We start from the raw sequence: 24654 nt of genomic DNA, 5'->3' as shown, positions 1-24654 counted from the left end.
TGCTGTGGCTCTCAAGTGGTTTCTTTCCATTGGTCTTTGTCTTATTTTGGAGACCAGCAAAAATTTGTATTTTTAGCTTTGCCAGGCTTTGGGAAATGACTGGGAGGCAAAAGTTCTGTTCACTGTTTTTAAACAGATTTAAGAAATATTTGAATAAATGTAGTTGTTTCATAACCTGCCCTTGGAACATTCTCAATTGCATCTCTGCAGTGCTACATAAATCAAGGCACAACACAATCAGTAGCAGGAGGCTGAAAGCCATTGCATGGTTGGTGTTTGTGTGGCCATTAGGATTTTATTTAGTTTCTGTGGTTAGTTGCCCTTATTAATGCTTGTCTCCATTTTGTTACCAGATTAGTTCATCTCATTTGCTTTTCTTTTTTCCCTTCAAGTTAATGGTACATTACCAACCGGTAGCAGTCACAGACGACTGGGGTGTGAGTCCTGCAGAACAAGGCCGGCCAAGGACTGTGAGGAGAGGAGTGGACAATATATCTGTTGAAATCCCTCATGGTGGATAATTATTTTCATCTTTGTTTGGAACAGACTTTCATTGTTTAATGTGTTTTTGCTCAAGGAGTGTTTAGAGATTATTTCTTAACACAAATTAAAAGCATGAGACTAAAACATTAAGAAAGTATTACATATTTTTAGAAAATTGTTCTGAGCAAGATTTTTCAGAGTAAAGAGAACAGAGGAAAAAAACAGAAAAGAATAGAATCTGTCTAAATGTTTATTTTTAGACTGTCTTATGTCAAAATATATTTACTCATGTAGTATGGCTATTATCCTTCTCATCTTTATCCTACCTTCTTGGTGTCATTACTATGACTATTATTAGAAGGGAAACCCATCAAATTTGCAGATGACACAAAGTAGGCAAGAAAAACCAGAATGCAAGTCCAGGATCCAGAAAGATCTTGACAGACTTGAACAATGGGCCCTATCCAACAAAACAAAATTTAATGTGGAAAAAAAGCAAGGTACAAGTACAGATTAGGCGAAACCTGGGGAAAAACTGGCTCAAAAACAGTAATTGAGAGAGGGATCTTGGAGTCCTACGGGATGATCACTTAAACATGAGCCAGCAGGGTTTGGCAGCAGCCAAAAAGGCTAAATCAATCCTTGGTTGTAGAATTGAAGTATTAGTACTTGCTTTATAAAACCATAATAATTCCTAATCGAATTGAATTATTCATTATTACCTATGTTTGTATTTTTATTGTTATTTTTAGTTAGTTTTAATAGTGTTTTTAATATTAATATCGTTCTTAATTGCTATTTTTATACTGCTATCAATTTAATTGCTTTTTTAACATAATTGGGGTTTTATATAATGGGTGACTGGGGTACATATACGTGTGGGTATGAATGGAATGATTGGTATGATTGGGGGGGTCGGGGGGGGTGGGGATATGGTATGGATGAGTTGATTGACAGTAGTGCGAATGACAGATTTGGCCCACCTGACGCCCGGGAGACAGGGGAGGGAGGGACACCGATCTCTGGGGTGGCAGAGGGTCGGAATATTTCAGTGTTGCTGGGGAGAGGCAGATATGGCGGGGGCCACGGAGTTAGCCGTTCCAGGGGAACGAGGGACCGTTGCTTAATAACGGTCCCTTGTTCCAACTCTGTGAGCCCAATCCTGGGTACTGGTGATGAGTGTAACTCTGGCCCTGGACTCAGGTTGCTGCTGCTTAATGCCAGGTCGGTGGTAAATAAAGCTCTCCTCATCCGGGATCTGATCCTGGATGAGGAGGCCGACCTGGCATGTATCACTGAAACCTGGCTGGGCCCAGAGGGAGGTGTTCCTCTCTCTGAAATTTGCCCAGCTGGGTTTCAGATATGGCATCAACCTCGACCCCAGGGAAGGGGGGGAGGAGTGGCTATTATAGCCAGGGAGAGCCTTTGCCTACGTGGACTCATTGCTCCGGAAATTGCGGGTTGCGAGTCACTCTTTATGAGGTTGGACTTAGGGGTTCAGGTGGGCTTATTTCTCACGTACCTGCCTCCCAGCTGCGTGTCAAAAGCCCTGCCTGTGCTACTCGAGGAGGTAGCCGGGTTGGCGGTGGAGTTCCTCAGACTTATTGTCTTGGGGGACTTCAACCTGCCGTCACTCGGCGAAACCTTGGGGTTGGCACAGGAGTTCATGGCCACCATGACAGCCATGGACCTGACTCAAGTAGTACGGGGTCCGACTCATGAGGGGGGGCACGCACCTGACATGGTATTCCTTTCCGAGCAATTGAGCAATGGTCTGAGACTAAGGGGCTTAGAAGCAGTGCCTTTGTCATGGTCAGACCATTTTCTACTAAGGCTTGACTTCCTGGCTCCAATCCTTCCCCGCAGGGAGGCGGAACCAATGAAGATGTTCCGCCCCAGACGCCTAATGGATCCAGAGGGTTTCCAGACGGCGCTTGGGGTTATTCCAGAGGCACTCATCCACAGTTCGGTGGAGTCTCTTGCGGAGGCCTGGAATACGGCTGCTGCGGAGGCTCTCGACCGGATTGCGCCTTTGCGACCTCTCCGTGGCGCTAGACCCCGTAGAGCCCCATGGTTCAACGAGGAGCTCCGGGAGTTGAAACGCCAAAAGAGACGTCTAGAGAAGCGATGGAGGAAGAGTAGGTCTGAATCTGATCGAACACTTGTAAGAGCTTTTATTAAGACTTACAAAGTGGCGCTCAAGGCGGCAAGATGCGCGTACCATGCCGCCTTGATTGCATCAGCGGAATCCCGCCCGGCCGCTCTGTTTAGGGTGACCCGCTCCCTTCTTAACCAGGGGGGAGTTGGGGAGCCCTTGCAGAGTAGTGCCGAGGAGTTTAACACGTTTTTCGCTGATAAAGTCGCTCAGATCCGGGCCGACCTCGACTCCAATTGTAAAACAGAGTCGACTGACAACGAGTCAGTCGAGGTGACTGGGGCACGTACTTGTCCACCTGTCTGGGAAGAGTTTGATCTGGTGACACCTGATGAAGTGGACAAGGCCATTGGAGCTGTGAGTTCCGCCACCTGTTTACTGGATCCGTGTCCCTCCTGGTTGGTCTCGGCCAGCAGGGAGGTGACACGGAGCTGGGCCCAGGAGATTACCAACGCTTCCTTGGGGAGGGGAGTTTTTCCATCACTCTATAAAGAAGCGCTTGTGCGCCCCCTCCTCAAGAAGCCTTCCCTGGACCCAGCAGTACTCAACAACTATCGTCCAGTCTCCAACCTTCCCTTCATGGGGAAGGTTGTCGAGAAGGTGGTGGCACTCCAGCTCCAGCGGTCCTTGGAAGAAGCCGATTATCTAGGTCCCCAGCAGTCGGGCTTCAGGCCCGGTTACAGCACAGAAACCGCTTTGGTCGCGTTGATGGATGATCTCTGGCGGGCCCGGGACAGGGGTTTATCCTCTGTCCTGGTGCTCCTCGATCTCTCAGCGGCTTTCGATACCATCGACCATGGTATCCTTCTGCACCGGTTGGAGGGGTTGGGGGTGGGAGGCACTGTGCTTCAGTGGTTCTCCTCCTACCTCTCTGGCCGGTCGCAGTCGGTGTTAGTGGGGGGTCAGAGGTCGACTCCGAGGTCTCTCCCTTGTGGGGTGCCTCAGGGGTCGGTCCTCTCCCCCTTGCTATTTAACATCTACATGAAACCGCTGGGTGAGATCATCCAAGGACATGGGGTGAGGTATCATCAATATGCCGATGATACCCAGCTTTACATCTCCACCCCATGCCCAGTCAACGAAGCGGTGGAAGTGATGTGCCGGTGCCTGGAGGCTGTTGGGGCCTGGATGGGTGTCAACAGACTCAAGCTCAACCCGGATAAGACGGAGTGGCTGTGGGTTTTGCCTCCCAAGGACAATCCCATCTGTCCGTCCATTACCCTGGGGGGGGAATCATTGACCCCCTCAGAGAGGGTCCGCAACTTGGGCGTCCTCCTCGATCCACAGCTCACATTAGAGAACCACCTTTCAGCTGTGGCGAGGGGGGCGTTTGCCCAGGTTCGCCTGGTGCACCAGTTGCGGCCCTATCTGGACCGGGACTCATTACTCACAGTCACTCATGCCCTCATCACCTCGAGGTTCGACTACTGTAATGCTCTCTACATGGGGCTACCTTTGAAAAGTGTTCGGAAACTTCAGATCGTGCAGAATGCAGCTGCGAGAGCAGTCATGGGCTTACCCAGGTATGCCCATGTTTCTCCATCACTCCGCAGTCTGCATTGGCTGCCGATCAGTTTCCGGTCACAATTCAAAGTGTTGGTTATGACCTTTAAAGCCCTTCATGGCACTGGACCAGAATATCTCCGAGACCGCCTTCTGCCGCACGAATCCCAGCGACCGATTCGGTCCCACAGAGTGGGCCTCCTCCGGGTCCCGTCAACTAAACAATGCCGGTTGGCGGGCCCCAGGGGGAGAGCCTTCTCTGTGGCGGCACCGGCCCTCTGGAACCAACTCCCCCCAGAGATCAGAACTGCCCCTACTCTTCCTGCCTTCCGTAAACTCCTCAAAACCCACCTTTGCCGTCAGGCATGGGGAAACTAAACATCTCCCCTGGGCACGTTGAACTTATATATGGTATGCCTGTATGTGTGTATGTTAGTATAGGGGATTTTCTTAAACTCATAATATTTTAATTAATTGGATTGTATTGGATTGTTTTTCACTTGTTGTGAGCCGCCCCGAGTCTTCGGAGAGGGGCGGCATACAAATCCAAATAATAAATAAATAAATAAATAAATAATAAGATCATATTTGGAATATTGCATCCGGGTTTGGTCACCACATTACAAAAAAGATGTCCAGACTTTGGAAAAAGTGCAAAGAAGAGCAGTTAAGATGATTAAAGGTCTGCAGACTAAAACATATGAAGAATGATTGTAGGATTTGAGTTTGGCTAGTCTAGAGAAAAGAAGGACTAGGGGGGACATGACAGCAGTATTCCATGGATCAATTTATTTTCCAAAGCATTCACGGGCAGAAAAAGCAACATTGGATGGAAACTAATCAAGGAGAGAAGCAACCTGTCTGAAATGGTGTAGGGCAGTGATGGTGAACCTTTTTTCCTTCAGGTGCCGAAAGAGCATGGGCATGCACTATCGCACATGTGTGAGCCCCCACACCCATAATTCAATGCCTGGGGAGGACAAAAACAGCTTCCTGGCTTCCTGAGGCCCTCTGGAAGCTGGAAAAGGCCTGTTTCCCAATTTCTGATGGGCCCCGTAGGCTCATGTTTCACCCTTCTCCGGCTCCAAAGGCTTCCCCAGAGCCGGGGGAAGGTAAAAATGCCCTCCTCCATCCTCCCAGAGACTCTCTGGAAGCCAAAAAACCCCTCCCAGAGCCTCTGTGAACCAAAAATCAGCTTGCCGGCACACGCATGCATGTTGAAGCTGAGCTGGGGCAACAGCTTGTGTGCCAGCAAATATGGCTCCACGTGCCACCTGTGGTACCTGTGCCATAGGTTCGCCATCACTGGTATAGGGTCTTCTGCTTAAGAAGGGATTGGACTAGAAGAGCTCCAAGGTTCCTTCCAGCTCTATTGTAATTGATTGATAATTCTATTATTTTGCATTTATACTGAGAGTTTCTGCACAAGAGACAAATTCCTTGTGTATGCAATCACTCTTGGCCAAATGAAGCTATTCTGTTCTGTTCTGTTTCACTCCACTCTGCTATAGCCCTATCCCCTTCCATTCCATTGGAAAAATAATATCAACTGGAATAAGCTTCAATATTATCAAATGTTTAATCTCGTTCCAGAATTTTAAATTTGCAAATAACCAAGACTCTTAAGATATAATAAGATTTGGTATCTTTTTGGAAACAGCAACATAAATAGGTTCTTGGTTTTTTGTTTCAGGGGAACCAGCACAAATTGATCATTTAGTTTTTGTTGTTCATGGAATTGGACCAGCTTGTGATATACGATTCCGGAGTATCGTTCAGTGTGGTAAGTGCAAAGAAGAAAAGTTACTGGTTCTGCATCCCCAAATAGAATTGGTGTGTGTGTTGAATGGACAGGTATTATTGCCATGTCCTTTAACAATATAAGGCCAAATTTCCCTAAATTTGTCCTTCTGTACAAGTGGATGCTAGATTGCTTGCAGACCTGAGCTACTAATATAAATGACCCTTGACTTAATAACACAACTGGGATCAGGATTTCAGTTGTTAAGCAACCTGGCTCTTAAAAGAGTTGTATTCAATTTTGCTATTTTCTGGACATGGTTTTTAAGCAAATTCATTGTTAAGTGAATTACAATAATTAAAGAAATCCAATTCAAACCCTTCCCACCAATTTTTTTGCACATTGGAAGCCAACTAGGAAGGTGAAGATCATATTGCCTTAGCATAAATATATTCCAGCTATCAAGCATCTGAATTTTGATCACATGACAATGGGGATGCCACAATACTCACAAGTGTGAGGGCTTTCCCTAAGCCATTTGTTTCCGTGGTGTTATAACTTTGAACAATCACCAAATTAAGTTGAGGACTACCTGTTCATAACTACTACTTTATATCAATGGCTTTTAGTTGCTTTTATTCCACAATAATTATAAGTTTAGCATTGTTATCATCACCCTAATCTACTTGGTTGATGTTGGGAAATCATTTATTTCTAGCTACTGTTGCAATTACCTGGAGATGAGCCAGAATCCAAAAAAAGATGTGTGCAAATGATAATTGTTGCTTCATATTAGGGAGCCCTCAACTACATGGAATTCTTTTGTTGGGAATTAATTTTACAACATTTTTAAAACATAAAGATTGTGTTTCTGTTTACTGTGATCCATGAAAACCTATGACTCAAGATTTGCGAAAATATAAATTACATTGTGCACCAAGAAATCTTGATTAGTATTGTAGGAAGTGGGACTTGAGAAATGACATCATTTGCAAGACCAGGTTCCCTAAAGTAATGTTTACATAATGCTGTTATCATTTTAAATTTTAAATGAAGAAGCAGTTGAAGCAGTTGTTTGGACATTTTCCTTTTTTTACAATGAATCTATATTTTAAGATTAATGAGTTTCAAGTCCATCTTGTCCTATTGCATAAAATGGTCCCACTGCACAGATTCCATAAAATGGATTGTATAAGTGTGGTTTGGTGAAGTAACCTTGTTATAGAAGTTACCTGTATGCCAATGATGAGGCTTCTAAGGGGGACTTCTTACAAATCTGAGAAAATGTATCTGTGGATATGCTAGATTTCCAGAATCAGAATTGGAGAGAAAAACAAGAATCAGGCAATTGCTGTTACTGCTAGGACTAATGGCTTCTCTTTTTAATAAATACCAGTATATAAGAGTTGCAAACTGCTTACAGAGCCAGTAGATGTAGTGATTTACAGGAACTAGATAGGAATTGTTGAATTCTAGTCCCACCTTAGGCACAAGCCAGTTGGGGCCAGTTCTTATCTTCTTAATAAGACAAGAGCAAACTTATTTCCCAAAAAATTCATAGTCATCTCTATGGAGTAACCAGGAGCCAAAATTGATTTGAAAGCACAATTTTTACAAACACTAAGATTACAGTAGATGAAATGTAGATAAGCCTTACCTCTGCATTTATTGTGGCTGTTCCCCCTAAAAATAAATTGGATCAATCTGGTACAGAGACCAGGAGACTTTGACTTCTAGTCCCCACTTAGGCAGGAAAGCTAGCTGGGTGACTGGGGTGGGGCAGTCACTGTCTCAACCCAACACACCTTTTGTAGTTGTTGTGCCTTGAGTTACTTGTAATAAAGCAGGATAAAAATCTAATAAACGATGCTGAGAAAGAGGAATTGATCCCTTCTTTCTGTTCTAGTTTCCCATTTGAGTCTACTTCTGGTCTTGAATTTTCCTTCCCCATTGTTAGGTGTGCAGTAATAGCTAACTTGATTCCAAATAGTGTCTGCTTCTTCTTCTTTAGTCAATGACTTCCGCAGCGTTTCCCTGAACATGCTATCAACACATTTCAAGAAAGCTCAGGAACAACAACAGATCGGTCGAGTTGAATTTATCCCAGTGAACTGGCACAGTACTTTACATACAGGAGTAGATGTGTAAGTGCATTGTGCAATGCTTCTGTTTGGGTTGATGATAGCCTGAGATCTACAAAGATATTTTTCATTTAATAAAATGCTACAATTGTAACTGGCAAGAGCAGGCAATAAAGATAGATTGTCTGCATTTTAGACTTTTGGAGACTCTGTACAATATATATAAAATAGATAAAATAGATCTGATTTCCTTAGTCTCAGAGGTTGATATATTATCCCACTCTTCTAGGCATCCTGTGATCTAACCAAGCCAAGCAAAGCCAACCCAGCCCAACCCACAAATCATCTTTTTCTAGAATTGTGTGGTAGATGTAGACATTACAAACAAATAATTTGCAGGTCAATTCTCATGATGTTGTTTTGGAAGTTCATTGAAATCAATTGTGCTTATGGATTAATAAAACCCATAAAACAAGTAATTTAGTATTTTTATTAGTGAGTTTTATTTTGATCCAGCTTTTGTAGTGAAGCCTCCTTTCTATAACAAAAACTTCAGTGGCAGAATATAGAAGTTGGTATACTAAGAGGGAAAATGACAGTGGTCAGTCGGGATTGTTTAAATCACTTCTTTCTAAATGTCCTCTTCTGCCTTATTCACAGAAATTTGGAGAGAATCACCTTGCCGAGCATCAACCGCTTACGTCACTTCATCAATGACACCATCCTAGATGTATTTTTCTACAACAGCTCTACCTACTGTCAAACCATTGTGGATACGGTTGCATCAGAAATGAACCGGATCTACCTGCTCTTTTTGGAGAGAAATCCTGATTTCAAAGGAGGCGTCTCCATAGCTGGCCATAGCTTAGGTATAATTATTTTAGTTACTTTTATACAAAACCTATCAGCATACAATATATTATTTACAATATAGAAATGTTTTGGACTCTTTGATCAACATAGAAAATAATTTCTAGAGAGAAAACAATATATGCATAATTATCTTAAATTAATTTACAATTGAAACATATACAAATCACAGGAAAAAAGAAGAATTAAAACCAAATACATTGTTTTAATCAAGTATTAATGATCTTGAGCAATTCATAATTTATTTATTTATTAGATTTCTATGCCGCCCTCCTCGAGGCGACTCAGGGAGGCATACAATATTAATATAACAATATATAAGAAATCTAATATCTCTAAAATATGAAAACTTGCTAAGAACATTTTTAAAAAACCATGAACACTCACATACATTCATCCAATCCAATCGTATCTCATATCGGCCAGAGACAATCTCATCACTCATAGCCCCCATGCCTGCCAGCAAAGATAGGTTTTTAAGGCTTTGCAAAAGACCAGGAAGGAGGGGGCGGTACATATCTCCAGAGGGAGTTCGTTCCAGAAGGCCGCCGCCGCCACAGAGAAGGCTCTTTCCCTAACCTCATCAGTCAACATTGTCTGACCGACGGGACCTGGAGAAGGCCAACTCTGTGTGACCTAACTGGCTACTGGGATATATGAGGCAGCAGACGGTCCCGAAAATAGGGTCCTTGTCTTGCTTTCAGATTATTCCAAACTCAGTCTCTGACCTCTCTAGGTAGGGCTTGGAAAAGATGCTGCTGGAAATCCCAGGTGACTACATCTAGGTAATCTAGTCCAGGGATCCCCAACTTTGAGGACATGACCCACGGGCTGCAGAAATGGCATATGACTTCTGTGAGCAGTGGGCAAGCTTGTATACACATGTTCCACTTACATGAACAGTGAGCACATGGGTGCATTGCTCACACAAATGGAGCTGCGTGCATGGACCCTTCTCCCCCTTCCTCCCCTAGTAACAAAAGCTAGAAAGTTTGGAAATGCTAGTCTAGTCAGTAATGGTCTTGTTTGGTGTAAGGACTTCTAAAATCATCTCATTTGGTATAAGGTAAGATGGGCGGCATCTACATTTTATAAATCAATAAATAAATTTTGGGAATGAGCTCTCTCAAATGCCAGTATATACGGGACAGGACAAACTGGATCCCTTATTACCTATTACAGTGGAACCCCGACATAAGAGCTGCTCAACTTAAGAGCTACTCGAGATAAGAGCTGGGAGAGGAGAGACATTTTTTTATTTTATTTTATTTATTACTTGGATTTGTATGCCGCCCCTCTCCGCGATACGAGCCGAGAAGAGCCGGGCTGGCTTACTTTCCTTCCTTCCCGCGCTGATGCAGAGCCACTCGAACAAAGCGTCGCGCCCCTCTGATGCTTTCGGCGGCTTCCGAAGCGACGCTGGGCTCTTTTGCCGCCAAAAGCGTCAGGGGGGCGTGACGCTTTGTTCGAGTGGCTCTGCATCAGCGCGGGAAGGAAGGAAAGTAAGCCAGCCCGGCTCTTCTCGGCTCGTATCCCGGCACTTGGTGAGTGGAGAGGCGGTCGCCTCCCCTGCCGCCCCACTCTGGGGGTCCTTGGCTTCTGCTGGGGGTGGCGGGATCCGAACGCTGTTTTGAATTTCACATTCCGAGTGGCCCAAACGCCAAAGGCGAACTTCCGCACCTCAGGAATTAGCTCGCAAACGGCGCGGCTGTTTTAAAACATCGCTGCCGGCCTGGGGGGGGAGAGGGAAAGGGGGGAGAGGGGGGAGAGAAAGAGAGAGGGAGAGAGAGAAAGAGAGAGGGAAAGGGGGGGAGAGGGGGGAGAGAAAGAGAGAGGGATAGAAAGAGAGAGAGAGTGAGAGATGCTCAGTGAGCCTTTCTTTGAAGTTGCCTTTCTTTCTTTCTCTCTCTCTTTCTTTTTCTCTCTTGCTCTCTTGCTCTTTCATTCTTTTTTCTTTCTCTTTCTTTCTTTCTCTTTCTTTCTTTCTTTCTTTCTCTTGCTTTCTTTCTTTCTCTTGCTTTCTCTCCTTCCTTCCCTCCTTCCATTTCTTTCATTCTCCCTCTCTATTTTTATTTCTCTTTCATTTTCTTTCTTTCTCTCTTTCTTGCTTTCTTTCTTGCTCTTTTTCTTTCTCTCTTTTACCTTCCCTTCCTCTATTTCTTGCTTTCCTTTTCCTTCCTCCCTTCTTTCCTCCCTCTACAGGATTGGGTGGCAGTGAAGTTACTCTCCCCTTTCATAAGTTTCCTTGCTTCCTTTCTCTGTTCCTGTCCCTTCACCCTTTCTTTCTTCCTTTCTTTCTTCCTTTCTTTCTTTCCTTCCTTCCTTTCCTCCCTCCATTTCTTGCTTTCCTTTTCCTTCCTCCCTTCTTTCCTCCCTCTACAGGATTGGGTGGCAGTGAAGTTGAATAAATAACTACAGTTTAATGAATAAAAATAAAAGTTTGCCATGTTGATTGTTTTGGGTAAAAAGAGGAAGGGAAGGAAAGCTCTCAGCTTATCATCTTATTAATAAGTAAAGTTACATTTATTCTTGCAATGTCTTTTTGCATAATTTAGACTAACTTTGTGAGTTTTTTGAGGGCTGGAACCAATTAAAATTATTTACATTAATTCCTATGGGGAAAAGTCGTTCGAGATAAGAGCTGCTCGACTTAAGAGCGCAGGTCCAGAACGAATTAAACTCGTATCTCGAGGTACCACTGTATTCTTAAAATCCATTTAAAATCTTGTATTGAAACTAGATATTTGTGTTCCTGGGATGCAGCATATTCTGGTTTTTTCTGACTTTTCAGAATGTAATGTATTTTTCCTACTTGATTAAACATTTGCAGGACTAGGAGATTTATTTTTCTCCTTGCATTTTTATGTCTAGTGGGGGATATACTGATAATACATTTTTGTATAGCAAAAAGTAATAATTAGAACATAAACATTTGAAGGGGATTTGTCTTTTTTTGGTACAAAGTTAAAAAAAACCTTGAGGATAAGATTCCTATGTTATAGATTTTTTTAAAAAAAATAGTTTCCTCCATTTGTTCCACTTTTCCAATTGTAAAATCAATAATTTCTCAATTTTTTTAAACTAACAAGAATTATGTATCTATATTTTTTTGAGAAGGTTGAAACCTTTTTGCAAGTTCTAACTCCCCCGCCCCCCCAATTTGTGATTTTCTCCAAGACACTGATACCTGCTCATGATGTCTCCTTAGGGTCTCTTATATTATTTGATCTTCTCACAAATCAGAAATTGACAGCTGATGAGCAAGGAAAAAAAGAGGTATATGTTTGTATTTATTCTGTTGTTTCAAATTTTGATAAGCTCAAGGTTCACTGATATTATCATAGTGTGCTTTCATTTAGCCAAGATAACTTCAGAAATGCTGTCAGTCAGGTAGTCCATAAAACTTCAGAAGAAAAGGATTTAGGGGTAGTGATTTCTGACAGTCTCAAAATGGGTGAACAGTGCAGTCAGACGGGCTACAAGAATGGTGGAAGGTCTTAAGCATAAAACGTATCAGGAAAGACTTAATGAACTCAATCTGTATAGTCTGGAGGTCAGAAAGAAAAGGGGGGACATGATCGAAACATTTAAATATGTTAAAGGGTTAAATAAGGTCCAGGAGGGAAGTGTTTTTAATAGGAAAGTGAACACAAGAACAAGGGGACACAATCTGAAGTTAGTTGGGGGAAAGATCAAAAGCAACATGTGAAAATATTATTTTACTGAAAGAGTAGTAGATCCTTGGAACAAACTTCCAGCAGACGTGGTTGGTCAATCCACAGTAACTGAATTTAAACATGCCTGGGATAAACATAGATCCATCCTAAGATAAAATACAGAAAATAGTATAGGGGCAGACTAGATGGACAATGAGGTCTTTTTCTGCCATCAGACTTCTATGTTTCTATAAATGGTCTATGGAGATACTCAGTCATCCAGGTCATGATGCTTTTTTAAGAGGCAACTGGACTTTCTGGTTTTTCTTTTGAAGACTCTTCGCTTCCTATCCAAGAAGCTTCTTCAGCTTTGACTAGATGATGGGGAATAGATGGTGGAATTCCCCACCATTCAGTCAGAGCTGAAGAAGCTTCTTGGTTGAAAAGCTAAACATCCACAAAGAAAAATCAGAAAGTCCAGTTGACTCTTGAAAAAGCACGTTTGCGACAACCATCATATGACTTTTGCTCAACTTGGTTGTTCCCTAGTTTTGAGAAAGGCACTAATCTTTACAGATTTCCAAGGGTTTTCTAAGGAAATATGGGATGGGAACATTCAGAGCAAATTTTTGGAAATTCCACTGGAAGAGGATTATAGCAAAACCTGTGTAAAAAAAATTATCATTGATTCTAATGAAGCTTAGTCTTGACAGGTCATTCTCGACTTAGAACAGTTCGCTTAGTGACTGTTCAAAGTTACAATGGCACTAAAAAAAATGACTTCATACAGTTGGCGACTTTTCCCGCATCCCCATGATCATGTGATCAAAATTCAGATGCTTGGCAACTGGTTCATATTTATGACCATTGCCGTCTCCCAAGATCTTGTGATCCCCTTTTGCAGCTTTCTGACAAGCAAAGTCAATGAGGAAGCCAGATTATTTTATTTTATTTTATTGGATTTGTATGCTGCCCCTCTCCGTAGACTCGGGGCAGCTAACAACAATGATAAAAAAACAGCATGTAACAATCCAATTAATAAAACAAGTAAAAACCATTATTATAAAACCAAACATACACACAAACATACCATGCATAACTTGTAATGGCCTAGGGGGAAGGAATATCTCAACTCCCCCATGCCCGGCGGCATAAGTGAATCTTGAGTAGTTTACGAAAGACAGGGAGGGTGGGGGCAGTTCTAATCTCCGGGGGGAGTTGGTTCCAGAGGGCCGGGGCCACCACAGAGAAAGCTCTTCCCCTGGGGCCCACCAAACAACATTGTTTGGTCGATGGGACCCAGAGAAGGCCAACTCTGTGGGACCTTATCGGTCGCTGGAATTCGTGCAGTAGCAGGTGGTTCCGGAGGTACTCTGGTCCAATGCCATGTAGGGCTTTAAAGGTCACTTTAAAGATTCACTTAATAACCAAGTTTTTAATTTATCAACCGCAGTGATTCACTTAACAACTGTGCTAAGAAAGGTCATAAAATGGGGCTAAATTCACTTAACAAATGTATCACAACAGAAATGTTGGGCTCAATTGTGGTCTACCAGGATTACCCGTACATGGCGATATAGAATTTCAGCTATCAGTAAACGTTTTGCTATCTGTCTGTAGGAGGATTAAATAAATCTTTAATTGTTTTCCTTAATGAAATTATAGGACATTAAGCATTCTCGGGCTGGATTAGATTTGAATTCAGTGTTCTTAGTGTTTTAAATTGCATTTAATATTTTTAATTGCATTTTATTTTATTTTATTGAATTGTAAGCCACCCAGAGATATTGCCTGTGATAGGCAGCTATATATGTTTAGTTAAACCCATTGAAACAGTGGACTTCAAAAGTAGTAAAGGTTGACATCCCAAAGGTGCTTTTTTCAAGGGGCAACTGGACTTTCTGGTTTTTTCTTTGAAGATGTTTTGCTTCTCATCTTTGGGACAACCATGACATGGATGACTGATGACTGAGTATCACCATATATAAATATTGACATGCTCCATTGATTTCAGTGGTTGTGCTCTAAGCATGATTGAACTTGGAATAACCATTTTGTTTGTTCATTTATTTATTTATTGATTCATTTATTGATTGATTCTATCCAATTCTCGGAGACTTCCTGGACAAGTCCTTGCAGTTTTCTTGGCAAGGGGCGTGCATAAGGGGCGTGCATAAGTGCACCAGTGTGCCTTCCGTCCCATCCAATTTTCTCTCCTTATCTCATTTATCTTTTCTCCCTTTCAAATATGTTCACCTATACTTTTATATCTTTTCTTCTATTCTTTTCTTTACTTATATTATTACATATCTTTCTCTTCAATGTGTATTATGTATAGGACAAAATAAATAAAATAAATAATAAAATAAAATAAAATAAAATAAATAAAGGTGGTTTACAACTGCCTGGGTAACTGGCCCAAGGTCATACACCTGGTTTTCTACCTAAGGGCAGAGGAAGGAGACTAGAATTCAGAAGTCTCCAGGTTTCTAATCTGAGGCCTTAACCAAACAAGTTCTACAACTCATTATTAGGAGAATCATTTGTAAAATTCTATACTTTGATCATTTATTTCATTGATAATATGCTTACATCCTAACCTGACGGAAACCAGGACCCTTAAAATTATTAACTTTTCCCAATTAACTTTTCACAGGGATTACAAAGACTGGCAATGGATCAGGAAGTCAACAAATCGATAAAGGACGTCTTAGCAGAACTTGATCTTTCTGAATATTATACTCTGTTTGAGAAGGAAAAAATGGACAATCGCGCCTTGGTAAATGAAACGGGGGTTGGTTCTGTTACCTAGAAAATGGATGCTGCGAGTTTTTATACACCTGTCTTCAGCATGGCTTCTTGGTCAATAATTACCAGAGGATAGTAGATCTGGATGAACATTGTTTTTCCATTGAATTTTTGTTTGGGTCTACTTGGGATCATCCTCTGGGATAGTTCATGTTCAGAATGAGATACTTCTTTGGCAAGAAATATTATCCTGCCTTTCCTATTTTATTTATATTACTTCTATCTTGCTTTACAACTCCAACTGCTTACACAAGAATGTCCCAGTATTATAGTTAATGACAGCATTATTTAAAACACAGAGACCATTTGTCCTGTGTTAGAATCTTTGTGGAAGTACTTTGTTATTCCCATTCTTACTCTTTTGTAGTGTGACATTTCAAAGTCATTGCCTCTTGGGCAACAGGACTTAGTCTGTGAACTAGGGAAGGTCACAGGATTTGCTTATGGAAAAGCTTACAGACTGTGGCTCACTTGTAACCTTTTCTGCAGTGTTTCCCGATTCTGGGCTTTGCAGACTCACTTTGCTTTGTTTGGGATTAGTATGTTGGTTTTAGAAAGTTGAGTGAGTTGCCTCTTGAAATTGCCATGTAGAAGGACAGCCTAAGCCCCACCCCTTTCCCTCTTCCTTTTTGTGTCCTGTTTATAGTAGAACTGTGTTTCTGAGTATGGAATTTTTATGTGCAGGCCTTGTGCACAGACAAGGAGCTTAAAGAGATGCGGATCCCCTTGGGACCCAGAATCAAGATCCTGCACTATTTAAGGAAGAGAAGCAACTATCAGGTATGCCTTGTGTAAGCCTTTGAGCCACTGAAATATGTTTATTCAAGGACATTTCTTCAATAAGGTTATGTTTTGGGAACATAGGACATGCTATGTTAATTTCGTCACCTAAATCAAAAGGAAAATGTTCTCTCATTTTTGCTTTCTTGTTTCTACCTTGAAATTAAAGGTATTGTGTTTTCTATTAGCTACAGTAGTCCTTGACTTTTGAGGGGTCACTTAGTGACTATTTGAAGTTACAATAGACTTCCCTGAGGATACTTATAATCTGGTTCTGAAGTTCTGACCATCACCCCTGTGGTCATGTGACTGCATGTTAGGCACTTTGCAAACAGCCTACTATTCATGGCTAAATTGCAGTGTCCCACAATCATATGATCCCATTTTACAACATTTTCCCCCAAACCAGCAATGACTTCCAATTTTGAGCAAAAGTTTAATTAAATTAAAGTGGCCCATAGCAAGCCATTGATTTACTTAAAAACTGGTACAAAGAAAGTCATAAAATGAAGTTGATCGTATTAACGGACCAATTTTCATTGTAGACTTTGAGACTATCTTCTGGAGCTGCTGAGGAAGGCGGAGATGCTAATCAGGAAACATCTACAACACCCACATGTGCAGAAACCAGTTGCAGACATCCGGGTGTTGTAACGGGGCAGGTAACTTTAATAGACAACAACCTCCCATTAACTGCATCATAGATATAAAGGTTGAATTTGGTTGAAGTGTTCAGAAGGTTTAGCTGAACCAAGGTAATGACCAGGCTACAAAATATACACGATCTGAATTTACACTTCATGCAAGTACTACTTGGAGTAATAACTCTGTGTTCAATAAACTATGATAGCTGAATTCACACGTAAAACTAATCTGGGACCAGACAACCAAGATCACATTGCACAGTACAATTACTGAATTCTTGAATGCTGTAGAGAAGCAGAGATTTATTTATTTATTTATTTATTTATTTATTTATTTATTTATTCATTCATTCATTCTTTCTTTCATTCATTCATTCATTCATTCATTCATTCATTCATTCATTCATTCATTCATTTATTAGATTTGTATTCTGTCCCTCTCCGAGGACTCGGAGCATACATTATGGTCTTCTGGTGTTTCTTTGCTTTACATTTTATTTAAATGCAGTTAGTCCTTGGCTTATAACCATTTGTTTAGCAGCTGATCAATGTATAGCAGCACTGAAAAAAGTGATTGACAACTTGTCCTTGGACCTATGGCTGTCACAGCAATCCCCATGGCCACCTGATCAAAATTCAGGCACTTAGCAACTGGCATGTATTCAGCATCCCAGGGTCCTTTGATCATCATTTGCAGCTGATTTCCAGCAAGCAGTGTCAGTGGGGAAAGCTGGTTTCACTAAATGACTCTGTGATTCATTTAACAACTGCATTGATTTGCTTAAGGACCATGGTAAAAGAAAAGTTCATAAAATAGATGCTACTCATTTAATAACGGTCTTGCTCATCAATGGAAATTCTGGTCATAAGTCAAAGACTACCTGTAATACATTAAAAATATAATTTAAAAAATCTATAACTTCGTTATAGACAAAAGACAAAATCTTTCAAAAAATCAAGTTCACCTAATTATTCATATAACTACAGCAGCCAGATTAGCCTTCGCACAATGGTGGAAAAATGAAGATATACCCCAAGATGACTTAATAATAGGGGAAAATCAAATATTGTGCAGAAATGACTAATTTAACTATGGCAGTTAGAAATAGTACTGAGTCCTCATTTAATAACTGTTGGGATCCTTTCTACTGTTGGCTAGGAAAAAAAGAACAACTTGCCTAACAAATGACAAGAACTGTATATACTCAAACAGACACAAATCTGGTATTAAACCTTACCTTCTTTTTCAATAGATGCCAGAGACATTGATATTTACTTTAAAATTGGACTGGCGTTCTTAAAATCTCATTATCCTGATTTATTCATCACTTTCTTTTACTTATCTATAATTACAAATATTGGATATAAGGAAATGAGCTGCAGAAAATATATCTAGCTCACAATCTCAATACAGATCTAACATACACCCGCCCACTCCTTTCTTCCTTTTACTCTTTTCTTTCCCTTTCTTTTGTATGTTTGTATGTTCATAGACCTTTTGTTTAATTGTCTTAGTATACTGTCAAAGTATATTGTTTAGACTATAATCTGACATGATTATTATCTGCTGTAACTTGGAATGTTTTAATTGTCTATCGCAACTATATGTATTCATTGTGTATTTGTAAATAAAATATTTTTTTAAAAATCTATAACTTTTTCAAAAAGTCATGCAAGGCAAAATTTTTACAGTTATATAGATTATGTGAAGTATTTTTTGTGACCCCTGCTGATTGGGCCAAGACCTAAGCCCAGACCATATTATCTCATATCAGATCCTTCTGGTGGAGGTAGAAGTATCACACTAAATGCCCATTCTTTTTATCCTTTGCTATCTTTCTTTATATTCTTTCATTCTTGCTTCTTGACTATCTGTCCAGCCTTTGTGAGCTGCTGAATTCCATAACTCATTATGCAAATGCCCAAGCTACAAAATACTTTCCTGTTTCAAAAAATACAATATGTAGCTTGAAGGACTGTCTGAAATTCTGAAGCTTTTAGATACATGTCTTGAAGGGAAGGTGCCCTGGAAAGATAAGCCTTTTCTTTTTTAGCAGCATTTTTCTGTTTGGCCACAGATCAGTAATGATATAAAGAGGAAGTAAATTCTTGATATATGTTAATTGAATTGACATATGCTAGTATTTTGGATAGATGGAATTGCTTGTTCCTTGTAAACTGTCAATTCTATTTCTATTCTACCAGGTCTCTGCAAACTACCCTCAGCTAATCTACAATCCACAGATTTTTTTTGCTTTTGGCTCACCCATTGGTATGTTTCTCACTGTACGAGGTGTAAATAGGATTGATCCAACCTACAGTCTGCCTACCTGCAAAGGATTCTTCAATGTCTTTCATCCCGTACGTCTGAATATCTTTCCTTGTTCCTTTATCCAAGGAATACAAAGAGAAAATTACAGTGGACTGCATTGCTGTTCAAATGGATCATGGCTAATTTGATCCATGTCTTATTGAAATTGATATAGATATAGCTAGTTTACACTGGCTCCAGTTCTTTATATTGTTCACAGGATGGCAGATATCTGCGTAGCATGGAGTAAGGTTTTGGTTATCCATGTAACTGATGAGAAATTAACAAATCTGCCAGCCTTAGAAAAAAAGATAAAAGAAAACCAAGAATCATAACAAAGAGATGGAATGTAGATACACCAAGATTCTGTGGCACTTTGCTTATAGACATATATCCTTCCAAATTCTGGCCTGTATAAATGAAAATGTGCCTAAGCATCTTGAAAATAATATTCTTTAGGTTTTCCAAATGAAAGAAAGAGTGGGGGGAATCAAAGTCAAGGGGAAAAACATATTTATAACAAATTTAAACAAACAAAATTGCTGTTAAAATGAGGATTCTTTGGCAATGAATTTCAGAAGCAAATTATGCATCAGATTTTCATATCAATCTGTAAAGAGGATCCACAGAGCCACATGTGACCTGCAGCTTCGAAAAAAAATTAATAATTTTTTACTTAATTGTGGCATTAATTTATTTTTCCTTTTTTAAATGGTTTGCATACTTCCTTTGGGATTAAAGGTAGTATAGAAAATGGACAGATTGTAATACCTGCAAAAATCCTTTCTTTTGTAGTTTGACCCAGTAGCATACAGGATTGAGCCCATGATTGTTCCTGATGTGGAATTCGAACCCATGCTGCTTCCCCACCACAAGGGCCGAAAGAGGATGCACTTAGGTAAAAAACCAAATCAGCAAGAAAAAAGTATTGTTCCTTCTATATCTTACATATGTAAATATATCATGAGTGATCTTCAATGGGACTCCAACTCCAGTTTTCCATGTGATGTATAATAATAATAATTTATTAGATTTGTATGCCGCCCCTCTCCTAAGACTTGGGGCGGAGTCTTATCATGATATACCTACATTATCCATTCAAGAATTAGGGATTCAGTTGAATATGATAGGTGGCACATCCATCATACATGTATGAAGGCACCTTCTCAGAATTTTGCCTATAATGTATGAAGGAATGCTTGCAAAGGTATTCATGCTGGCTAGAGAATTCTGGGAGCTGAAACCCTGGTTGAGAACATTGATTTAGAAAAATTATTTCCATTCCCCACCATTTAGAACTGAAGAAGTTCCTTGGGTGAGAAGCAAATCATTTCAGCTGTCTTTAAAATAAAAGCACCTTTGGGACAACTATTACTTGGATGAATGAGAAGTTCCATAGACATTAATCTCAAACCTGCATTTAGATTACACATCTATGCAATCTTCTCTTTTTTCTTGTTTTGATTTTTTTTCTTTCTTTTTCCAGAATTGAAGGAAGGCCTCACTCGGATGAGCATGGACCTGAAAAACAACTTGCTGGGCTCTTTGAGGACCGCTTGGCAGTCCTTCACCAGAACATCATTGCCAGCTGTGGAGGCAGGAGCCACGGGTGATGTGGAACAGGAATCGGAAGCTGAAACCAGAATGGAGAAGCAGCCTGGTTGGTTTAAAGCCTAGATTTAAGTTGTGGTTTGCACATTCAGAAAGTTTGGTCACTTTTGCTGCATGTAAAGGAACACATTTTGTGTTGCTTTGTAGCTGTTTTGCATTCAGGTTTCCCATTTACAAAACTCCCATTGGAATAAAGGTTTGGGATGATAAATAATGTAGATTAATATATTGATACAGTGGGTTATATTTGAGAGATTCTGAATTGCCTACGAGCCTCCTGGCACCAGCTAAGGGCTCCTTGTGCTCTATTGAGTGAAGAGAAATCTAATGGCCTCTGGACTGAATTGGGCAGTTTCCAGGGCTGATCACAGAGCACTCTAGCGCTTCAATTGGAATTGCCACCTAAGTATTTGTGGGCAAGAGTCGCCACTTTTTAAAAATATTTTATGAAGAAAGCTCTTTTGAGAATATGCAGGGCTCTCCAAACCTGGCAACTTTTAAGACTTGTAGATTTCAGCTCCCAAGATTCTGGCTGAGGAGTTCAATTGGTTGAGAAATGCTGAGAGTTCAAGTGCACGAATCTTAAAACTTGCCAGGATTGGAGATAAGACTGAGCTGCCACTGTTGCCTTACATGGGAAAATTAAGGCTGGTCTTAGTTTAACTAGCCTGTTCACTGACTGCAAGTGGGTTGATTTGGTTTTCTTCCCTATGAATACAGAGGAGAAGCCAGAGGAACCAACCACATCAGCAAAAGAGGATCCACCTCCGATTAATGTGGGGCTGCTGAATGGGGGCCATCGCATTGACTACGTGCTTCAAGAGAAACCCATTGAAAGCTTTAACGAATATTTATTTGCACTGCAAGGCCATTTATGTTACTGGTAAGCTCTGTCCAATAGTTTTGCTGGAGGGGGGTTGTCAAGTGCCCGTGACTAAGGATATTGATCTGATCTTCCACTAAGCGTGCAGGTTTGGAAAGGACACACATGGAGCCAGGAAGGAAGGACACCAGCCTAGAAATCTAGATCAGCCAACTCAACCCTTCCAACCAGTTTGCTCTCTCTGAAGACTATATTGTCTTTCATCTTCTCCATCATTCCTATTCTTCTCTGAGAGGCTCACGACTATTTATGTATCTCCCTCCTTTGTATTGTATTGTTTCAATTGCTGAGATGGAAGTTAGGCTTACATTTAGTCTTCACTGCTTTCACATTTAGTTTCAAATTATGTAAAATAGGGATAAACGTGATGCCCTGAGTTAAATTTAGCCAATTATATTAATTATAGCTAGGATTCTAAGTATGATATATGTGCATCAGAAATTTGACAATCATGAATAGCTATTATTTCTTTTTCCTTTTTTCTATCCCTCCTTCTAGGGAGTCAGAAGACACAGTATTATTGTTGTTGAAAGAAATTTACCAAACAAAGGGCATCAGCATGGATCAGCCCCTCTTGTAGAAACAAACTGACCAGCTGCACAACTCTGGATATGAAATATGTAAGTCTATTTGTTTCTCTGATTTGGGCCCAGTTGGCTCTAGCTACCATTTGAGAAAGACGAAAAGCAACTGAAAATTTAGAAATTATCCTGCTGTGTATATTGTATCCCTTCTGTTTTCATTGAATCAGACCCCCTTCAAGATCAGCTGCCTTCAGTGAAACGCTAACCTAATGCAGCTGATGTGCCGTGTTGTTTATGTTTTACAGATGTCCTGTGTCACCGTCCTCCTCTTTTATCTGATGTGCCCAGCATGCTTCCTCCTGACAGTGTGAAACTCTGGAAAATTCAGTATCCTATTCAGGGATGGTAGTGATCATTGAGATCCTGTCCGACTCCTGGTATACTTAGGCCCTTGTGAATTAACTGATCTGATTTTGTCTACAGCCAGTGTGTTTTTAGATCTGGTCAATACCAGTTGTGTCACTTTCAGTTTATGCACTAGTCAAGACTTGAAATTGGTGCTAGAATTTCACATTTTGTCTCCATTAGAAAACTCTCAAGATGAGTGATGGACAATGAAGGATTTTGGCTTAAGCACTTCTTCTGAGGCCACACCAAGCATTCAGCATTACATGTCAGATTGTTTGTGGAGAGTTCATTTTTGTTTTGCATTATTGCTGCTGCTGATTTACTCAAAAAGGGCTCAAGGTTAAAGCAAAAAGCTGGGCAAGCCAAGTCCCATTCTTCTCTGAAACAAGCATGATGACGATGGTGATGGTGACAATGATGATGCCAGCAGTAGCAATCCTATCAGTCTACTTTTCTAAAGCGGGGAAAACGTATAACTACTTATCTAGGAAGACCTGGCAAAGCTTGTAAATTTGATCTTGTTCACAACGATCAGGATATGGATGAGTGATTCCTCTCCCTGTGTTATTATAATGTAAACATTGTTGTAGAAGCTGTGTTTACGTTCTGAGGTGAGAGGTGTCAAACTTCACATAAACAGCAATTTGATAAGCCCTTGTTTTAATGCATGCAATTGGGTTCTGGAAAGCAACTCAAGAATGAGGTCACATCCTAGAAACCTCTACCCAACGGTCATTGGACAGCAGGTTGTTTCTTCAAGCACCAGATGAGGGCAGCGCTGTACTGGCAAGTTTCCTTAGGAACTCTCCGGGTGATTGGCTGACCATTCTGACCGCTCACACTGCTGGTTTAGTCTGCCAGTGTAAATTCAATGCACAACATAATCTTGGCTGGCTAGTTGTGGAACACACCTGTGATTTCATGGTGTATGTATGTTGGGCCCTGCAACTGTGCATTACCTTTTTCCTTTTTGTCACAAAGTGGTCAGTTGCTTTTCACTTACCTCAAATTCTACAAAAAATCTCTTTTCAAGTCTTGGCCAAAGGAGCAGCAAGCAGCATGTATGCAAGTGGGATCTGATCACACTGTTGCTACACTCTGTTCACCTTGTGTATTCCGATTCTGTGTAGGATACTTAGTTGTTCCTGTTATGTTTGCACTGTTATTGCATCATTGAATTTTCCAGCCTCTAATGCTACATTTGTGGCTGAACAGAATGCCATCTGACATGACCAAATTCTCAATTGGAGCATCAACAGTAAAGTCAAGCAGTTGGAAGTTATTGCACTTTGTAAAATATTATCTTTTTTTAAAAAAAAAAGTTATTTAACTTTTTTCCAACAGCTGTCTGCCTTTGGTGAATTTATTGATCTTTGCAAGGAGAACCCTGACTGACCGTTAGGCCTCTTTATCTCTCATTCTAATAAGCACAGTTGTTAAATCATTAGGATTGACTTCTTTACAGTAATCTCAGTGATCTCAAGTAGTTTCATCTTGTTAAGGCAGTAATATCATCATCCATAGGTTGGTTGTTCAAATGAGATTTAAGGACGTGTAAGATTAATCTCACAATGCAATCACAGATACTTTAAAAATACCTTAGTGCTGTTATGCTGCACAAATTTGATTAGTCCGGAAATTTTGCAATTGTTATACCTATCCATGGTAGAAATATATCTCACTCTAGACTGTGTCTACTAGCAATCTTCTGTATGGTATGAATAGTATAAAAAAACAATGATCATAATTTCTGATGTTAGAATAGCAATTTCACATGAACACAGCTGCATCCAATGACCCTAAGATTAAATACAAAGTATGTGGGTAATGGCATGGATATACTGAACTTTGGGTCTTTTTCCAGCTAAGGAAATACCTTTGAAAAATGGGAGCTTGTTATAGTTGGATAAATGCACAAAACTGCAAGCTGAGTACAAGTTGAGGGACCAAGAGGTAACAAATTAGTTATGAGATATAAAGCACTGATCCATTGCATAGAAATTCCACCATAATCAACAAAATGTATTGTGGTGAGTATTGATGAGAATTAATTAGACTGTAAAAATTGCTTCCTTTTAGGAAAGTTCTTACCTTTTTATCTTTAACCAGAAGTGGAGAATGTATTGACTGTTAAAAACTCCTAAACCTTTTTGGGGATATCTGAATATTGCCCATTATTATTAGGGTAGTGGTTTA

General features: G+C 40.5%; 1 protein-coding gene across 2 annotated transcripts in view; it reads left to right on the top strand.

The window, feature by feature from the left end:
* DDHD2 (DDHD domain containing 2) overlaps nt 1–23801 on the top strand; it is a 46622-nt gene extending 22821 nt beyond the window's left edge. For both annotated transcript variants that reach the window (XM_070765212.1, XM_070765213.1), the window contains exons 5-18: nt 393–513; nt 5835–5924; nt 7894–8026; nt 8624–8832; nt 12042–12109; nt 15146–15268; nt 15982–16077; nt 16623–16739; nt 18927–19082; nt 19828–19930; nt 20519–20692; nt 21364–21526; nt 22025–22146; nt 22356–23801. In XM_070765212.1, the coding sequence (XP_070621313.1) occupies nt 393–513; nt 5835–5924; nt 7894–8026; nt 8624–8832; nt 12042–12109; nt 15146–15268; nt 15982–16077; nt 16623–16739; nt 18927–19082; nt 19828–19930; nt 20519–20692; nt 21364–21526; nt 22025–22106 (1635 nt within the window). In that variant the 3' untranslated portion in view covers nt 22107–22146; nt 22356–23801. The remainder of the gene's footprint in view (nt 1–392; nt 514–5834; nt 5925–7893; nt 8027–8623; nt 8833–12041; nt 12110–15145; nt 15269–15981; nt 16078–16622; nt 16740–18926; nt 19083–19827; nt 19931–20518; nt 20693–21363; nt 21527–22024; nt 22147–22355) is intronic.
* The last annotated feature ends 853 nt before the right edge of the window (nt 23802–24654 follow it).

The sequence above is a fragment of the Erythrolamprus reginae genome, chromosome 12 (assembly GCF_031021105.1).
Source record: "Erythrolamprus reginae isolate rEryReg1 chromosome 12, rEryReg1.hap1, whole genome shotgun sequence".
Lineage (NCBI taxonomy): Eukaryota > Metazoa > Chordata > Lepidosauria > Squamata > Dipsadidae > Erythrolamprus > Erythrolamprus reginae.
This window is presented reverse-complemented; position numbering and strand designations above follow the sequence as displayed.